General features: G+C 43.1%; 1 protein-coding gene across 9 annotated transcripts in view; it reads left to right on the plus strand.

The window, feature by feature from the left end:
- Positions 1-20,640, plus strand: part of LOC115189399 (NACHT, LRR and PYD domains-containing protein 12-like) — a 118,451-nt gene that overhangs the window by 77,875 nt on the left and 19,936 nt on the right. For 7 of the 9 annotated variants that reach the window (XM_029748000.1, XM_029748004.1, XM_029748005.1 and 4 more), the window contains 4 exons: positions 229-363; positions 8,115-8,247; positions 8,330-8,359; positions 8,786-9,401. The exons of 1 other annotated variant lie outside the window; for it this stretch is intronic. In XM_029748000.1, coding sequence (XP_029603860.1) covers positions 229-363; positions 8,115-8,247; positions 8,330-8,359; positions 8,786-9,120 — 633 coding nt within the window. In that variant the 3' untranslated portion in view covers positions 9,121-9,401. Of the gene's footprint in view, positions 1-228; positions 364-1,108; positions 1,226-8,114; positions 8,248-8,329; positions 8,360-8,785; positions 9,402-20,640 lie in introns of those variants that run through there. One more of the 9 variants, XM_029748008.1, reaches the window with a different exon arrangement.

Raw genomic sequence — 20,640 nt, forward strand, 5'->3', positions numbered from 1 at the left:
CAACAGTATGTTGAAACTTACTGAAGGAAAGCTGATAGTTTGTTGAAAATCTCTAGATTACAAAGACAACATGCAGCTCTGTGAGAAATCTATTTCTGTTGGAACATTCATTAATACAGTGTAATACAATATAAACTATGACCAACATTTGTTTCTCAGTGAGCTGCAAGTTGTGTGAATTATGGGACTACATTGTTCTGACTGACTACTACATTGCTCATTTTGTAGGCTGTTCAGGAACGGGAGAAAGGTCAGCTGTCCCAAGGATATTCAGAATTTCTCCTGTCAAGTCCAAATGGGTCCTTAAAGCTGAACAATTGGTTTGCACTGAAGAATCCCCTCTCCACTTCCATCAATCCAGAGGTACAGTTTTTGCAGGCTGAGGACATGAATCTGTCATATTGTATATGTCATGACTATCATTAATGTGATGACTGTTATTTATTGAATCAATTAATTGTTACCCGATTTAAAAAAAAAGATGTTTAATTAATTAACCAATTAACTTGATTAAATAATCAATTAACTCATTAGGAACTTGGGGCACCACGGAAGAAGTTGTTTCACGAGTTACCATCTATCATTCCCTAACCCCTAACCCCTAACCCAACCCCGACCCCGACCCTGACCCTGACCCCGACCCCTAGCCCTAACCTAGCCCTAACCTAGCCCTAACCCTAACCCTAGCCCCAGCCCCAACCCCAGCCCCAACCCCAGCCCCAACCCCAGCCCCAGCCCCAGCCCTAACCCCAGCCCTAGCCCTAACCCTAGCCCCAGCCCCAGCCCCAACCCCAACCCCAACCCCAACCCCAAACCCCTAACCCCTAACCCTACCCCCTACCCCCTAACCCTAACCCTAACCCTAACCCTACCCCCTAACCCTAACCCTACCCTGACCCCTAACCCCTGACCCCTAACCCTGACCCCTGACCCCTAACCCCTGACCCCTAACCCTAACCCTGACCCTAACCCTAACCCCTGACCCCTAACCCTAGTTACAATCTCCTGAATTAAACTCAAGAAGAGATATATATATACACACACACACACACACACACACACACATCTCTCGATATGGCAAGCATAGAAGACATCACTTTCATTACAGACAAGACAGCACCGGAGAACAGCCAAATAACCAGAGAGAAATTGATAACAACTTGCAGACTTGTTTACGCTGTTGTGCGTTTTTACTTTGCTACCTGACGGTTTTTACTTTTTCATTACCGTATATTTTTACTTTTTCCCTCACTCAACTTTTTTTTTCATTCAACTTTCCTACCCCGGAGGTTTTATCTGGACATGGTTCGTCAGGACTTCAAACAGCCGAAGCTAAGTAACATTAACATGATGCCTTCTAATTGCAGTCGTTGTACTCATAATATACAGGAGAACGATCGCCTTACAGCAAGGATAGCTGTGCTGCAAGCCCAGCTTCAGACGCAATCGTTAGGCAAGGGTCATTTCAGTGTAGGAAAGGATGAAACAGCGTCTGTGCCACCAGCAAGTACAGATAGTAACGTTAGTATAAACCCCCTCGCACGGTCCCCGCAGCCGGACAACTTTCTCATGGCTTCTGGAGGGAAACGCTGTAGGAATGCTCAACCGGTGTCGCTTATTCAGCCGACAGAAACTTTCAACCGGTTCTCCCCGTTAAGCGAGTCGGAGTCGGAGGCCGAGACTTCTCTGGTCTCTGCTCCTCCCGCTGTGGGGTCTGAGACGCCGACGGCTCCCACCATTAGCTCTGACAAATTGAAAACCCTAGTCATTGGCGACTCCATTACCCGCAGTATTAGACTTAAAACTAATCATCCAGCGATCATACACTGTTTACCAGGGGGCAGGGCTACCGACGTTAAGGCTAATCTAAAGACGGTGCTGGCTAAAGCTAAAACTGGCGAGTGTAGAGAGTATAGAGATATTGTTATCCACGTCGGCACCAACGATGTTAGGATGAAACAGTCAGAGGTCACCAAGCGCAATATAGCTTCAGCGTGTAAATCAGCTAGAAAGATGTGTCGGCATCGAGTAATTGTCTCTGGCCCCCTCCCAGTTAGGGGGAGTGATGAGCTCTACAGCAGAGTCTCACAACTCAATCGCTGGATGAAAACTGTTTTCTGCCCCTCCCAAAAGATAGAATTTGTAGATAACTGGCCCTCTTTCTGGGATTCACCCACAAACAGGACCAAGCCTGGCCTGCTGAGGAGTGACGGACTCCATCCTAGCTGGAGGGGTGCTCTCATCTTATCTACGAACATAGACAGGGCTCTAACTCCTCTAGCTCCACAATGAAATAGGGTGCAGGCCAGGCAACAGGCTGTTAGCCAGCCTGCCAGCTTAGTGGAGTCTGCCACTAGCACAGTTAGCGTAGTCAGCTCAGCTTTCCCCATTGAGACCGTGTCTGTGCCTCGATCTTGGTTGGGCAAAATTAAAAATGGCGGTGTTCGCTTCAGTAATCTTACTAGTATAAAGACCTCCTCCATTCCTGCCATTATTGAAAGAGATTGTGATACTTCACATCTCAAAATTGGGTTACTTAATGTTAGATCCCTCACTTCCAAGGCAGTTATAGTCAATGAACTAATCACTGATCATAATCTTGATGTGATTGGCCTGACTGAAACATGGCTTAAGCCTGATGAATTTACTGTGTTAAATGAGGCCTCACCCCCTGGTTACACTAGTGACCAAACCCCCCGTGCATCCGGCAAAGGCGGAGGTGTTGCTAACATTTACGATAGCAAATTTCAATTTACAAAAAAAAAAACAATGACGTTTTCGTCTTTTGAGCTTCTAGTCATGAAATCTATGCAGCCTACTCAATCACTTTTTATAGCTACTGTTTACAGGCCTCCTGGGCCATATGCAGTGTTCCTTACTGAGTTCCCTGAATTCCTATCGGATCTTGTAGTCATAGCAGATAATATTCTAATTTTTGGTGACTTTAACATTCACATGGAAAAGTCCACAGACCCACTCCAAAAGGCTTTCGGAGCCATCATCGACTCAGTGGGTTTTGTCCAACATGTTTCTGGACCTACTCACTGCCACAGTCATACTCTGGACCTAGTTTTGTCCCATGGAATAAATGTTGTGGATCTTAATGTTTTTCCTCATAATCCTGGATTATCGGACCACCATTTTATTGCGTTTACAATTGCAACAAATAATCTGCTCAGACCCCAACCAAGGAAGATTAAAAGTCGTGCTATAAATTCTCAGACAACCCAAAGATTCCTTGATGCCCTTCCAGACTCCCTCTGCCTACCCAAGGACGTCAGAGGACAAGAATCAGTTAACCACCTAACCGAGGAACTCAATTCAACCTTGCGCAATACCCTAGATGCAGTTGCACCCCTAAAAATTAAAAACATCTGTCATAAGAAACTAGCTCCCTGGTATACAGAAAATACACGAGCTCTGAAGCAAGCTTCCAGAAAATTGGAACGGAAATGGCGCCACACTAAACTGGAAGTCTTCCGACTAGCTTGGAAAGACAGTACCGTGCAGTATCGAAGAGCCCTCACTGCTGCACGATCATCCTATTTTTCCAACTTAATTGAGGAAAATAAGAACAATCCGAAATTTCTTTTTGACACTGTTGCAAAGCTAACTAAAAAGCAGCATTCGCAAACGGAGGATGGCTTTCACTTCAGCAGTAATAAATTTATGAACTTTTTTGAGGAAAAGATCATGATCATTAGAAAGCAAATTACGGACTCCTCTTTAAATCTGGGTATTCCTCCAGGGCTTCATTGTCCAGAGTCTGCACAACTCTGCCAGGACCTTGGCTCAAGGGAGATACTAAAGTGTTTTAGTACTATATCTCTTGACACAATGATGAAAATAATCATGGCCTCCAAACCCTCAAGCTGCATACTGGACCCTATTCCAACTAAACTACTGAAAGAGCTGCTTCCTGTGCTTGGCCCTCCTATGTTGAACATAATAAACGGCTCTCTATCCACCGGATGTGTACCAAGCTCACTAAAAGTGGCAGTAATAAAGCCTCTCTTGAAAAAGCCGAATCTTGACCCAGAAATTATAAAAAACTATCGGCCTATATCGAATCTTCCATTCCTCTCAAAAATTTTAGAAAAAGTTGTTGCGCAGCAACTCACTGCCTTCCTGAAGACAAACAATGTATACGAAACGCTTCAGTCTGGTTTTAGACCCCATCATAGCACTGAGACTGCACTTGTGAAGGTGGTAAATGACCTTTTAATGACGTCAGACCGAGGCTCTGCATCTGTCCTCATGCTCCTAGATCTTAGTGCCGCTTTTGATACCATCGATCACCACATTCTTTTGGAGAGATTGGAAACCCAAATTGGTCTACATGGACAAGTTCTGGCCTGGTTTAGATCTTATCTGTCGGAAAGATATCAGTTTGTCTCTGTGAATGGTTCGTCCTCTGACAAATCAATTGTAAATTTCGGTGTTCCTCAAGGTTCCGTTCTAGGACCACTATTGTTTTCACTATATATTTTACCTCTTGGGGATGTCATTCGAAAACATAATGTTAAATTTCACTGCTATGCGGACGACACACAGCTGTACATTTCAATGAAACATGGTGAAGCCCCAAAATTGCTCTCGCTAGAAGCCTGTGTTTCAGACATAAGGAAGTGGATGGCTGCAAATTTTCTACTTTTAAACTCGGACAAAACAGAGATGCTTGTCCTAGGTCCCAAGAAACAAAGAGATCTTCTGTTGAATCTGACAATTAATCTGGATGGTTGTACAGTCGTCTCAAATAAAACTGTGAAGGACCTCGGCGTTACTCTGGACCCTGATCTCTCTTTTGAAGAACATATCAAGACTGCTTCAAGGACAGCTTTTTTCCATCTACGTAACATTGCAAAAATCAGAAACTTTCTGTCCAAAAATGACGCAGAAAAATTAATCCATGCTTTTGTTACTTCTAGGCTCGACTACTGCAATGCTCTACTTTCCGGCTACCCGGATAAAGCACTAAACAAACTTCAGTTAGTGCTAAATACGGCTGCTAGAATCCTGACTAGAACCAAAAAATTTGATCATATTACTCCAGTGCTAGCTTCCCTACACTGGCTTCCTGTTAAGGCAAGGGCTGATTTCAAGGTTTTACTGCTAACCTACAAAGCATTACATGGGCTTGCTCCTACCTATCTTTCCGATTTGGTCCTGCCGTACATACCTACACGTACGCTACGGTCACAAGACGCAGGCCTCCTAATTGTCCCTAGAATTTCTAAGCAAACGGCTGGAGGTAGAGCTTTCTCCTATAGAGCTCCATTTTTATGGAATGGTCTGCCTACCCATGTGAGAGACGCAGACTCAGTCTCAACCTTTAAGTCTTTACTGAAGACTTATCTCTTCAGTAGGTCCTATGATTAAGTATAGTCTGGCCCAGGAGTGTGAAGGTGAACGGAAAGGCTGGAGCAACGAACCGCCCTTGCTGTCTCTGCCTTGTCGGTTCCCCTCTTCCCACTGGGATTCTCTGCCTCTAACCCTTTTACAGGGGCTGAGTCACTGACTTACTGGTGTTCTTCCATGCCGTCCATGGGAGGGGTGCGTCACTTGAGTAGGTTGAGCCACTGACGTGGTCTTCCTGTCTGGGTTGGCGCCCCCCCCTTGGGTTGTGCCGTGGCGGACATCTTTGTGGGCTATACTCGGCCTTGTCTTCGGACGGTAAGTTGGTGGTTGTAGATATCCCTCTAGTGGTGTGGGGGGCTGTGCTTTGGCAAAGTGGGTGGGGTTATATCCTGCCTGTTTGGCCCTGTCCGGGGGTATCATCGGATGGGGCCACAGTGTCTTCTGATCCCTCCTGTCTCAGCCTCCAGTATTTATGCTGCAGTAGTTTATGTGTCGGGGGGCTAGGGTCAGTCTGTTACATCTGGAGTATTCTCTTGTCTTATCCGGTGTCCTGTGTGAATGTAAATATGCTCTCTCTAATTCTCTCTTTCTTTCTTTCTTTCTTTCTCTCGGAGGACCTGAGCCCTAGGACTACCTGGCATGATGACTCCTTGCTGTCCCCAGTCCACCTGGCCATGCTGCTGCTCCAGTTTCAACTGTTCTGCCTGCGGCTACGGAACCCTGACCTGTTCACCGGACGTGCTTGTTGCACCCTCGACAATTACTATGATTATTATTATTTGACCATGCTGGTCATTTACGAACATTTTAACATCTTGACTATGTTCTGTTATAATATCCACCCGGCACAGCCAGAAGAGGACTGGCCACCCCTCATAGCCTGGTTCCTCTCTAGGTTTCTTCCTAGGTTTTTGGCCTTTCTCAGGAGTTTTTCCTAGGGAGTTTTTCCCAGCCACCGTGCTTCTTTCACATGCATTGCTTGCTGTTTGGGGTTTTAGGCTGGGTTTCTGTACAGCACTTTGAGATTTCAGCTGATGTACGAAGGGCTATATAAATAAATTTGATTTGATTTGATTAGTCACTTATCAATCATTACCTCATATCAGTCTCATTCTGAACGTCGCAGACCTCTTGAATCTGCAAGAACCCAAGCCTTTTCTGATCATTCAGTACTTCACCTAATTTATTTATTTATTTAATTATTTATTTACTAACTAACTAAATAATAACACACAGAATACACATACACACTTACATGAGATGAAAAGTCCCTAGTGGACTGAAACGATATGACGGCTTGTTGCACAATGGAAAGGGGATGGAGAAAAATAGAGGGAGAGATACAGAGAGTCAACACTTGGATACATTTGGAAACTAGTAGTCAGTAATCAGAGTACTTAGCACTCCAAGCAATGTAATGTAATGCAATGTTTATACGTATTTAGGCGTAGATGTCTTTGTTTGTTGTCTCTCTGTTTTAACCAATCAACTCTTCTATGGGGACAGGGTAGTTGTAGTTCACGCTTCGACGTAATGCTCAGCTTGTCCACCAGAGGTCACAATGTCCTTCTTAGTTGTAGAGCTTCTCTGGTAGTGGAGGTGTTCAAATAGAGCAGACTGAGATGCATCAGTGATTGTCTGAGATGGGATTTCTTCCTTCCCACCTCGTGTCTTTTAGTCAAAGTTCTAGGACTACTTTTACATGTTACAGCTGCAGACTGAATGTTTCTGGACTCATAGTGGAGGTTATCTTCTCACCTCGTGTTGGTTTTTCAGTGTTTCCAACCATTTTCGTAACATTCAGCTGTCCATCTGCTGGTCCCATATGTTAATTATTAGTGATTCCTTTTAAGCACTCTGGCCAAAGGGGCGGTTCCATCACAATGACACAGTCTTCTGACCTCATTTGGGGGCGTCGCTTAGTTTTATGTGCAACGGACATGTAAAACTATGATCTCCTTAGAAAACTAAAATCACATTCCTATCTTAACAAAAATAGTTTCATCGTTCTTCATATTTCCTACACAATGTAAAGGATGTAAACCTGACATGCACAGTGTGAAAGCTCTTCAAGTTACAGTACTTTCATTATACAGTTTTTATTGACATCACAAAATAATAAAACAATATGACATGATTATTCTTTAGATCCCCACCACATTTCTATCGTTTAAATATTGTTCCAATATTAACTTTTTCGGACATTTTTATAGTTTTGGCGGAAAAAGTTTCCTGGAAGACAAAGGCTCTTTGGTTGGTACTGAAGAGCAAGAGGGAGATTTCCCTCCTGCCTAATTTATGACCGGGTGTTAAGGTGTCATAACTGGCCTTCCTCTGGGAAAGAGGTCTGGCTATCTGTCAGCCATTTGCCAAGCTGATCTGAGCCCTTGGATCCTCAGCCAGGAGAGTCATGACAGTCCCCCTCTGGTGGGTTCGACCTTGGAAGGATTCTGCAAGTTACAAACTGCCATAAAAATGACCACGGGATGTCCTGGTTGCAGGAACCTTTGGTTGGCACTGAAGAGCAGGAGAGAGATTTTTGATATATTTAAGGTGTCAAAACTCCCCCATCTCCTCTCCTGTGGGGTCTGGCTATCTGTCAGCCATTTGCCAAGCTGATCTGAGGCCTTGGATCCTCAGCCAGGAGAGTCATGACAATATGAATAACTGGAATATAATTATATTTCACCCTTTCTCTCTCTCTCTCTCTCTCTCTGTCTGTTGTCGCAATCGTTGCACCATATGGCCTTCTACAGAAGATTCAGCTGTTACCTGCAGACACCACACCAAGCTGTTGTAAGATGATAATGGGAAACACAGGGGTTGACATTGAGATGGAGTTAATCGGGGATGACAAGAGGACAGTATGGAGAGATATGCTACGAACAGGTAGGAGAATATGTCAATAATAACTTATTTTCTGACCGATGCTATTTAGAGTGATATAACCTATTTTTTTTGTTTCTTTCAGATAAATACAAATCTGACACCCATTCAACTAGTAAGTAAACATGAGAGATACAAACCAATGATTTGAGGGCCAGTCAACATGTTTTACTGTAGGACCTGGACTTGTCCTGATTATGAAAGACTGTCTTCAAGAACAATGACATCTCCTCCAGGACTTGATGTAGATTAACCTGGTTCTGAATGACCCAATGACATCTCCTCCAGGACTTGATGTATATTAACCTGGTTCTGAATGCCCCAGCCTCTTTTTCTACGTCTGTGAAACTGAATATGAATGAAACCTTAGTGGTGTGATGTGTTCATTGATGCAGGTCGTTATTGTTCGAGAATAGGTTCTCAATGCAAAGATTCAATAATGCAATTTAGACTTTTGTCGGTCGCTTTGAAAGAAGTCTGCTTCTAAATGACTGAAATGTAAATGTACAAATGTAGTTATATTGTAACCTGACTCTCTCAGGTGCTGTGTTGGGGGCAGGAGGTCCGGCTGAGAGCAGTCTGACTGGTTCCGCAGAGCAGCAGCTGCGTTCTGTACGGACAGAGTTTGTGAAACGAGTGTCAAGACCTGTCCTGGATGTTCTGCTGGACGGACTCCTGCAACACACAGTCATCAACCAGGAGGAAATGGAGTCAGTGAAGGTGATAGCTGAGAGGACAGAGAAGGCACTTGACATCATCGACATGGTGTTGAGAAAAGGAACTGAGTCATGTTCCAGGATGATCAACCTTCTTGGGGAGCTGGACCCCTGTCTTTGTTCACTGCTTCAGATCAACAGTGTTGGGGTAGCAACCTAATGGTAGAATGGATAGTAACAGTGTTGGTGTACCAACCTAATGGTAGAATGGATAGTAACAGTGTTGGGGTACCAACCTAATGGTAGAATGGATAGTAACAGTGTTGGGGTACAAAATACAAAAATAACTGTACAAATGTTATGGAGACAGTGTTGTGTAAAAACATTGCATATAATAATTGGAATCATTTGGACCGGGGAGACCTAATCCTAGATCAACCCTCCTATTCAACACCATGGGTGTATTTACTAGGAAACAGACCTGATCCTAGATCAACCCTCCTATTCAACACCATGGGGTGTATTCACTAGGAAACAGACCTGATCCTAGATCAACCCTCCTATTCAACACCATGGGGTGTATTCACTAGGAAACAGACCTGATCCTAGATCGACCCTCCTATTCAACACCATGGGGTGTATTCACTAGGAAACAGACCTGATCCTAAATCAACACTACCTGAATTTGTCCCAAAGAAACTACTTTTTTGTTGCAAAACGTTGTGCTACGGTGGGTGACTAATTAATACACCCCTGATCAAACTGGGATGTAAATCTTGGTCAAAAAAGCAACAACAATCCTCCGCCACCCTCTTCAGAGGACAAATATCATAGTTTTATTGCAGCGTTTTTGCTACACATATATATATATACACACACACATTTCCATGTGCCATATATTTTTTAATTGGGATGTGATGTTTTACAAAATGTTTGAACCTTTCTAATTGTATGGTATCCACAGATTGTGAGCTAAAGATGAAAACCTTTCCTGCAAGTATTATTATGTTATTGACTGACTGTGTCTTTCCAAATCGCCCCACACTGCTATTTGTAAGGTTGACTTTAAGCACATGTGATTTTTTTTAATCGTTCCTGAACCTATGACCAGAAACTAGCTACATCGGGGCAATACCAGAATGAATCATCTATTGATTCTGTCTCTTCACAACAAAATCTACAGAGCTGAGATTGTTGTATTGTTGCCATACACACACACATACATATATATATATATATATATACATACATACATACATACATACATACATAGCATTCTGTTGGTGGCAAGAAATGTATATAATCATTTAAATTGAAAAACTGTTGAGTCAAGTGTAGTTTTTTTGTACCAGTTCATCAACCATATGCCATGGAATTGGTACATCGAAAATCTCCTCCCAGTTATTTTGCAACCTGTATGGCGCAGCTGTCAACATTTTTGTCCTCAGATGAAACTGGTATATTTTTCCATTTATGCCAGTTCCTTTCAGCCAATTTGTATCTTTAATATATGGCAGGCAAACAAGTTCCCTACCGTCTCCCTTTTCCACTTGCCGCCTCCATGTTTGTGGTAGTGCTGCAATCAGTTGGTTGTAAATTTGGATTGAGCAGACATTCCCATATATTTTAACTGCATATGTGACAACTCCATTTCTATTCATAATATCATAATAAATAAAATACAATTTTTAAACAGTTTTTCCATAAAGAATTTATTTATTAATCAATATATTTGAGTATAACCATAACATTTGTTAGAAAAAAATATTACATCTTCTACGGAGTATAAAACTGAAATTGTAACCAGCTTTGTATGGCTTGTTTTAGAAAGGGCGATACTTTAAACAAAATGTCATTTTCAATTAGTCAGAAATGAGACGTTGTAATCTGTATGAAGGAGAAAAAGCAATTTTTGAACAAAGGATGAGCTTTTCTTAATAATCTACTGGAAAACCATTTTGGGTTTAATTAAGTATAATTTATGTATGAGTGAAGCTTTTAGTGAGAGGTTTAAAGCTTTAATAATTAATAATTTTAGCCCCCCAAACTCATATTCATTATATAAATAGGCATGTTTAATTTTGTCTGGCTTAGCATTCCAAATAAAATTCAATACATTCTTCGAAGCAATTAGATATAGCTTTTGGTTCCTAAAATGGTTTTATAGTGCTCTTGTTTGAGTTTTAACATGATAAAGAGAAAGTATTCTGTTTCTGGGTAGTTTACTGTACACGCACCTGTTACATACACACCTGTTACATACACACCTGTTACATACACACCTGTTATATCCACACCTGTTACATACACACAGCTGTTACATATACACCTGTTACATGGTCATTCATTCACACCTGTTATATTCACACCTGTTACATACACACCTGTTACATACACACCTGTTACACACACACCTGTTACGTGATCATTCATCCACACGTCTGCTAGGATCATAACACACCTGTTTAGAAATACTAGACAAAGAATATAAAAGGGGTGACGAAGATCCAATCATGGACTGAGATTACAGTTGAAAACATAACTACACACACAGGAAATCTGCTTATGGCATTAAACTTGCTTTATATGTGAGGTAACCAATCAGAAAGCTAGTTGATGGCCGGTAAACCAATCAGAAAGCTAGTTGATGGCCGGTAAACCAATCAGAAAGCTAGTTGATGGCCAGTAAACCAATCAGAAAGCTAGTTGATGCCGTATGAACCTAAAGTGGTCTTGGTGATATCAACCCTCCTCCCAGAGAGCTACTGGGTCTGCAGGCTTTTACTTCAGCCCTGCTCTAACACACCTCATTCTGCCAGTCAAGGTTCTGATTAGACTGATTAGTAGAATCAGGTGTTAGAGCAGGGTCGGAGCAAAAGCCGGCACGGCCAGTAGTATCTCTCCAGGAGTAGGTTTGGCCGTCCCAAATGGCATCCTATTCCCTATACAGAGCCCTACGGGTCCTGGTCTAAAGTAGTGCACTACATAGGGAATAGGGCCCTGGTCTAAAGTAGCGCACTATATAGGGAATAGGGTGCCAAACAAAAACCAGAACAAGTAAACAAAACAACAGGGTGAAGAAAAAAAACAGTTCAGTTCCATTCTTTCTGCATCGCTGATCAGTCCTCCGCCTGTCGCTAAGCAACGGTCGCTAGGCTGACACTACAACCCAGCGCCATGGATACAGGAAACCGGCCCATGTCCAGGTGTAGCATACGGGTCCATACAAATAGGCTCTAATCCCAACTGGCACCCTGTTCCCTATGAAGTGCACTACTTTAGACCAGAGCTGTGGGGGAAGCAGTACATTATATAAGGAGAAGGGTGCCATTTGAGGGTGTGACCATAGACTACAGTCAGAGTTTGTGTGATTGTCTCTGGTTTAGAGGTGACAGTCTAGTGTGCAGAGATGAGGGGGAGAGGGGAGTCTAGAGCTGTGTTCGAATACCCATACTAACATACTGTATACTACATACTTAATGAGTATATACTACATACTATTAGTTCATTTTAGTATACTGTATACTACATATTTAATGAATATATAGTACATACTATTAGTTCATTTTAGTATACTGTATACTACATACTTAATTAGAATATACTACATACTATTAGTTCATTTTAGTATACTGTCTCAGCCTCCAGTATTTATGCTGCAGTAGTTTATGTGTCGGGGGCTAGGGTCAGTCTGTTACATCTGGAGTATTTCTCTTTTCTTATCCGGTGTCCTATGTGAATTTAAATATACTCTCTCTAATTCTCTGTTTCTCTCTTTCTTTTTCTTTCTCGGAGGACCTGAGCCCTAGGACCATGCCTCAGGACTACCTGGCATGATGACTTCTTGCTGTCCCCAGTCCACCTGGCCGTGCTGCTGCTCCAGTGTCCAACTGTTCTGCCTGCGGCTATGGAACCCTGACCTGTTCATCGGACGTGCTACCTGTCCCAGACCTGCTGTCCCAGACCTGCTGGAACCCTGACCTGTTTACCGGACGTGCCACCTGTCCCAGACCTGCTGTCCCAGACCCGCTGGAACCCTGACCTGTTCACCGGACGTGCTACCTGTCCCAGACCTGCTGTTTTCAATTCTCTAGAGACAGCAGGAGCGGTAGAGATACTCTCAAAGATCGGCAATGAAAAAAGCCAAATGACACTTACTCTTGAGTTTCTGACTTGTTGCAGCCTCGACAACTACTATGATTATTATTATTTGACCATGCTGGTCATTTATGAACATTTGAACATCTTGGCCATGCTCTGTCATAATCTCCACCCCGGCACAGCCAGAAGAGGACTGGCCACCCCTCATAGGTTTTTGCCTTTCTAGGGAGTTTTTCCTAGCCACCATGCTTCTACACCTGCATTGCTTGCTGTTTGGGGTTTTAGGCTGGGTTTCTGTACAGCACTTTGAGAATATCAGCTGATGTAAGAAGGGCTATATAAATACATTTGATTTTATATACTACATACTATTAGTTAATTTTAGTATACTGTATACTACATACTTAGTGAGTATATACTACATACTATTAGTTCATTTTAGTATATTGTATACTACATACTTAATGAGTATATACTACATACTATTAGTTCATTTTAGTATACTGTATACGACATACTTAGTGAGTATATACTACATACTATTAGTTCATTTTAGTATATTGTATACTACATACTTAATGAGTATATACTACATACTATTAGTTCATTTTAGTTTACTGTATACGACATACTTAGTGAGTATATACTACATACTATTAGTTCATTTTAGTATATTGTATACTACATACTTAATGAGTATATACTACATACTATTAGTTCATTTTAGTTTACTGTATACGACATACTTAGTGAGTATATACTACATACTATTAGTTCATTTTAGTTTACTGTATACGACATACTTAGTGAGTATATACTACATACTATTAGTTCATTTTAGTATATTGTATACTACATATTTAATGAGTATATACTACATACTATTAGTTCATTTTAGTATATTGTATACTACATATTTAATGAGTATATACTACATACTATTAGTTCATTTTAGTATATTATATACTACATACTTAATGAGTATATACTACATACTATTAGTTCATTTTAGTATACTGTAACCGACCAGCTCTTTGCCTTCTCTACCGGAAGTTGATGCTGTTGCTATGCAACCTCTTGCTAGCTAGTTAGCGTAACAAGTTACTAGTTAAACATTGTTCGACTTTGGGTGTGTTATTAAATTAAATCTGGAGTGCTGGACGCTCAGGCCGAGGAGTAGGGTTGATTTGAGCTTTCTGGTGCTGCTGGAAACAATTTAATTACGCTTTTTTTTACCGACGTTTACTGACACTGGCCATATTGAACCGGTGTTGAGCGGCTCGTAAATTCATTATTCTGCGCTCTGGTCTCTCAGGCGAGATGCTCTGAAATCGGAGTAGAGAGCCAGAGAGAATTTACTAAAGCACAACGACTATACCATTTAGCTAAGAATGACGGGAATAATCAAGTCAATAAACGTTGAGTAGTTGGTTAACCTATAGTTAATATACTGGCACGTTTGATGTATAAGTAGCCAACTACTGTAACGTTAGGTAGGTAGCTAACATACCGGTACATACAGCTGTAATGGTATGATGTGGTTCGTAAGGACAGCGTAGCTAGCAAATTGTCAGCCAGCATAACGTGTAAGGTAACTTATTTGAAAAGTCATTACTTTATTACATTTCTCAACCTTTTCTTAACATTTGTCATAATTAGTTAAAGCAATGAATTTGTATCCGCTCTCGTTGGACTTCGGCAACATATTTAGCACGACATCCGGGAACTGTTGGCATACTAAACTATATCATACTATGACCAATAAGCATACTATATACTCAAATCACATCACAAATAGTACGGTTAGTGTGGTTAGAATGAGTATTAGAAAACGGACTACCATCTGAAATGACACCCTATTGGAGGAGATGAGGAGAGTCTAGGATTACCATCTGAAATGACACCCTATTGGAGGAGATGAGGAGAGTCTAGGACTACCATCTGAAATAACACCTTATTGGAGGAGATGAGGAGAGTCTAGGATTACCATCTGAAATAACACCCTATTGGAGGAGATGGGGGGGAGAGTCTAGGATTACCATCTGAAATGACACCCTATTGGAGGAGATGGGGGGGAGAGTCTAGGACTACCATCTGAAATGACACCCTATTGGAGGAGATGAGGAGTGTCTAGGATTACCATCTGAAATGACACCCTATTGGAAGAGATGAGGAGAGTCTAGGATTACCATCTGAAATGACACCCTATTGGAGGAGATGAGGAGAGTCTAGGACTACCATCTGAAATAACACCTTATTGGAGGAGATTGTAAACATGTACTGTAACCATGTATTGGAAACATGTATTGTATATGTATTGTAAACATGTATTGTGATGTTATTGGAGTGTACTTGCTGTATTTGCATAATCACTGTGAATGTGTCTGGGAAACTGGCTCTGAGAATTTGGCATTCAATATAAAACCACAGAAATGTATTTTATGAATATATTGTACAGTGTTGGCCTGTTAGAGGTTCATGGGACTGGCTAAATATCAACACAACCAGCTCAGTCTATCAGCAGTTTTCTCAGTAAGAGCCTCACGTCTGGAACACATTGACCATTGAAAGACATAAGGAGCTGTGTAACCTGTCACTCCTTTACCAATGACTTGAGAGTGTCTGAAGGACATATAAGGAGCTGTGTAACCTGTCACTCCTTTACATATTCCTCTATCTCCATGGTAACCCCCTGAGCATGACCCTCGACCTTTACTGATCAGCCAAAGATGACGCAAATGGCATCATATTCCTGATGTGCAGAATCTCTGCAAATACATGTAGTACATGTCAATTAAAAGGAATGTATTTTGTGTGTCTTTGTATATACTGTGTGTGTGAGTTGGTCTGTGATTACTGTGATTAGTTCATGTCACGGCTTTCTGAAGGATCGGACCATAACGCAGAGTGTTCGTAGTTCCACATCTGTTTATTAATCGTGAAACTAAATGTAATACACCGGCCACTTTAAATAACAAAAACAACAAAAGCCATAACGCAGAGCAGGCAAACACTACTCAAGAATTAACAACCCATAAAATACAAAAGGAAAACCCCCTACATAAATATGACCTCCAATAAGAGACAACTAGAACCGGCTGCCTCTAATTGGAGATCATCCAAATAACCCCAACATAGAAATAGAAATCTAGAACACCCACATAGAAACAGAAAGCAAGAAAAACACCCCCTGTCACGCCCTGACCACTCTACTATAGAAAATGACCCCTTACAAGGGTCAGGACGTGACAGTTCAATGTAACATCATATACTATACATTCTAATCAGTCTGTTTTGGGGCTGCAGAATCATTGTATATCATTGGTTACCCATCCTATCATGTTACCACACAGATGTGACTGACTAGCTCAGCAGTTCCCAACCTTTTCCATTCTGGAGACCATCAAATCACCGTCAAAAGCAGAAATAATATTATAACACTGATATTTGTTAACAGCATTAAAAGTAATGATTACTAGATAGATAGTTGTCATGGTAACAGCAGTAATACAAATAACAAAAGATATATAATGCTACTATTAATAATAATAACAATAATAACTATCAACAGTATTATTGTAATAATAATACATTTTAGAAAACACTTTTAAATAACGTTGTTAATTAGATTAGATGAGTGTAATTGGTCACATGGACAGGGACTCAGATGTAATTGGTCACATGGACAGGGACTCAGATGTAATTGGTCACATGGACAGGGACTCAGATGTAATTGGTCACAGGGACTCAGAAGTAATTGGTCACATGGACAGGGACTCAGATGTAATTGGTCACATGGGCAGAGACTCAGATGTAATTGGTCACATGGGCAGGGACTCAGATGTAATTGGTCACATGGACAGGGACTCAGATGTAATTGGTCACATGGACAGGGACTCAGATGTAATTCCAGGGTACAGTGAAAATCTCTCTCTTGTTCTGGGCTCCAACAGTGCAGCTCAAAATTAATAAAAAATAAAAAGAGAAGTGAATGAGACGATAAAGATGATAATAATATATACACATTTACAACTGTAGCAATGACACATTACATCTGGGTGGTGGGGCAGGGTAAGAATCTGTTGGGTGGTGGGGGGGGGCAGGGTAAGAGTCTGTTGGGTGGTGAGGGGGCAGGGTAAGAGTGTTGGGTGGTGGGGACAGGGTAAGAATCTGTTGGGTGGTGGGGGGGCAGGGTAAGAGTCTGTTGGGTGGGGAGGGCAGGGTAAGAGTCTGTTGGGTGGTGGGGGCAGGGTAATAGTCTGTTGGGTGGGGAGGGCAGGGTAAGAGTCTGTTGGGTGGGGAGGGCAGGGTAATAGTCTGTTGGGTGGTGAGGGCAGGGTAAGAGTCTGTTGGGTGGGGAGGGCAGGGTAAGAGTCTGTTGGGTGGGGGGGGCAGGGTAAGAGTCTGTTGGGTGGGGGGGCAGGGCAAGAGTCTGTTAAGTGGTGGGGGCAGGGTAAGAGTCTGTTGAGTGGTGGGGGCAGGGCAAGAGTCTGTTGAGTGGTGGGGACAGGGCAAGAGTCTGTTGAGTGGTGGGGACAGGGCAAGAGTCTGTTGGGTGGTGGGGGTAGGGTAAGTGTCTGTTGGGTGGGGGGGCAGGGTAAGAATCTGTTGGGTGGTGGGGGCAGGGTAAGAATCTGTTGGGTGGTGGGGGGGCAGGGTGAGAATCTGTTTGGTGGTGGTGGGGACAGGGTAAGAATCTGTTGGGTGGTGGGGGGGCAGGGTAAGAGTATGTTGGGTGGTGGGGGCAGGGTAAGAAACTGTTGAGTGGTGGGGGCAGGGTAAGAATCTGTTGGGTGGTGGGGGGCAGGGCAAGAGTGTTGGGTGGTTGGGGCAGGGTAAGAATCTGTTGGGTGGTGAGGCAGGGTAAGATTCTGTTGGGTGGTGGGGACAGGGTAAGAATCTGTTGGGTGGTGGGGACAGGGTAAGAGTCTATTGAGTGGTGGGGGCAGGGTAAGAGTCTGTTGAGTGGTGGGGACAAGGTAAGAGTCTGTTGAGTGGTGGGGGCAGGGTAAGAGTCTGTTGAGTGGTGGGGGCAGGGTAAGTGTCTGTTGGGTGGTGGGGACAGGGTAAGAGTCTGTTGGGTGGTGGGGGACAGGGTAAGAGTCTGTTGGGTGGTGGGGGACAGGGTAAGAGTCTGTTGGGTGGTGGGGGCAGGGTAAGAGTCTGTTGGGTGGTGGGGGCAGGGTAAGAGTCTGTTGGGTGGTGGGGACAGGGTAAGAGTCTGTTGGGTGGGGAGGGCAGGGTAAGAGTCTGTTGGGTGGGGAGGGCAGGGTAAGAGTCTGTTGGGTGGTGGGGACAGGGTAAGAGTCTATTGAGTGGTGGGGGCAGGGTAAGAGTCTGTTGAGTGGTGGGGGCAGGGTAAGAGTCTGTTGAGTGGTGGGGACAGGGTAAGAGTCTGTTGAGTGGTGGGGGCAGGGTAAGAGTCTGTTGAGTGGTGGGGACAGGGTAAGAGTCTGTTGAGTGGTGGGGGCAGGGTAAGAGTCTGTTGAGTGGTGGGGATAGGATAAGAGTCTGTTGGGTGGTGGGGGTAGGATAAGAGTCTGTTGGGTGGTGGGGGCAGGGTAAGAGTCTGTTGGGTGGTGGGGGCAGGGTAAGAGTGTGTTGGGGGTGGGGCAGGGTAAGAGTCTGTTGGGTGGTGGGGGGCAGGGTAAGCGTCTGTTGGGTTGTGGGGGGCAGGGTAAATGTACGTGGGATGTTGGGGCAGGGTAAGAGTCTGTTGGGTGGGGGAACAGGGTAGGAGTGTGTTGGATGTTTGGAGCACGGTAAGAATCTGTTGGGTGGTGGGGGGGCAGGGTAAGAGTCTGTTGGGTGGTTGGGGCAGGGTAAGAGTCTGTTGGGTGGTTGGGGCAGGGTAAGAGTGTTAGGTGGTGGGGGGCATGGTAAGAGTCTGTTGGGTGGGGAGGGCAGGGTAATAGTCTGCTAGGTGGTGGTGGGGGCAGGGTAAGTGTCTGTTGGGGTAGCGGTGGGGGCAGGGTAAGAGTCTGTTGGGGTAGCAGAAGCAGGATAAGAGTCTGTTTTGTGGTGGGGGCAGGGTAAGAGTCTGTTAGGTGGTGGGGACAGGGTAAGAGTCTGTTAGGGCAGGATAAGAGTCTGTTGGGTGGTGGGGGCATGGTAAGAGTCTGTTGGGGGAGCAGCAGCAGGATAAGAGTCTGTTGGGTGGTGGTGGGCAGGGTAAGAGTCTGTTGGGGGCTGGATAAGAGTCTGTTGGGTGGTGGGGGCAGGTGGTGGGGGCAGGTGGTGGGGGCAGGGTAAGAGTCTTTTAGGTGGGGGCAGGGTAAGAGTCTGTTGGGTGGTGGGGGCAGGTGGTGGGGGCAGGGTAAGAGTCTTTTAGGTGGGGGCAGAGTAAGAGTCTTTTAGGTGGGGGCAGGGTAAGAGTCTGTTGGGTGATGGGGGCAGGGTAAGAGTCTGTTGGGTGGTGGGGGCAGGGTAAATTTGTATCACATTATTCTAGGTCAGTGTATTCCAAACCTCTCCTCTGGGACCCCAAAGGGCTGCATGTTTTAGTTTTTACCCGAGAACAAACACCTTCGATTAAACTAATTAACTAATTATCATCAAGCCTTTGATTAGTAGAATCAGTTGTGTTAGTGCAAAAACATTTATTTCGTTTTTATTAAAATGTTTATCTTCCTGCCCAGGGACTACAGTTGAAAACTAGCTAGCTGGCTAAATCTGTCACATTTACAGAAATGTTGATTGATGTGCAGTATTCCTGTCAAATTCCTTTTCAATAAATAAAATGAAAAGTTATGAAATGTATTTATGTGTCTCTGTGAGTTGGTCTTCAATAAATGTGATTAGTTCAATGTAACATCATATACTATACATTATAATCAGTCTGTTTTGGGTTCTGCAGAATCATTGTATATCATTGGTTCCCCATCCTATCATGTTACCATAACAACACAGATATGACCCGTCCAGCGTCCTTCTGCCGAACCTGGTTGTTGTCCCACTGCCCTCTGCTGGTAGCACTGCAAAACATCACTCAATCACATCACATTAATACAAATCCACTTTTACCAGATACAATATGAATTTATGGGCTGAACACCTGCATGAAGTGTATGAAGACTTTATATGACATAAATATGAACATATAATATAAAAACAACCTATACGTGTTGAACGCGTCGACTGTGTTGAAATGGGAAGTAGCCAACATTTTATAAGGAAGTAGAGAAATAACGGTCGAAGAAACATGTTTGAGGTTTGTAGCCTTTTACAATTTAATATAGAAAAGTGTTTGAGAACTTAGACTATTGTAGAGAGAGGTGATTTAGGGGGTTAAACATCCGCAGAATTGTAAAGTTATTACAATACTGATTTCAACTTTCAAGAATAATAATTGTAGGCTTAAATGTTGATTTATATTGATTATCCTAATTAATATGATGTGATGTTATAGGCTATGAGGTAGTGAATTGTTGTTATAGGTGATTGATTGCACATTATCGTGATTTGCTATCCGATGATCCCCAACACAGTCGACACTTTGCGTTGTTTCAATTCCTGAAAGACGACGTGCGTCGGAATTTTGTAAATCTGTCGCTAAAGAAACTAGTCCGTCTCGTCAAGTCGGTCAAGTAAAAGTGACATGCAACAATTGGCACATAAACGATGTAAATGTTGACTAAAT

The sequence above is a fragment of the Salmo trutta genome, unplaced genomic scaffold (genome assembly GCF_901001165.1).
Source record: "Salmo trutta unplaced genomic scaffold, fSalTru1.1, whole genome shotgun sequence".
In the NCBI taxonomy this organism is placed as follows: domain Eukaryota; kingdom Metazoa; phylum Chordata; class Actinopteri; order Salmoniformes; family Salmonidae; genus Salmo; species Salmo trutta.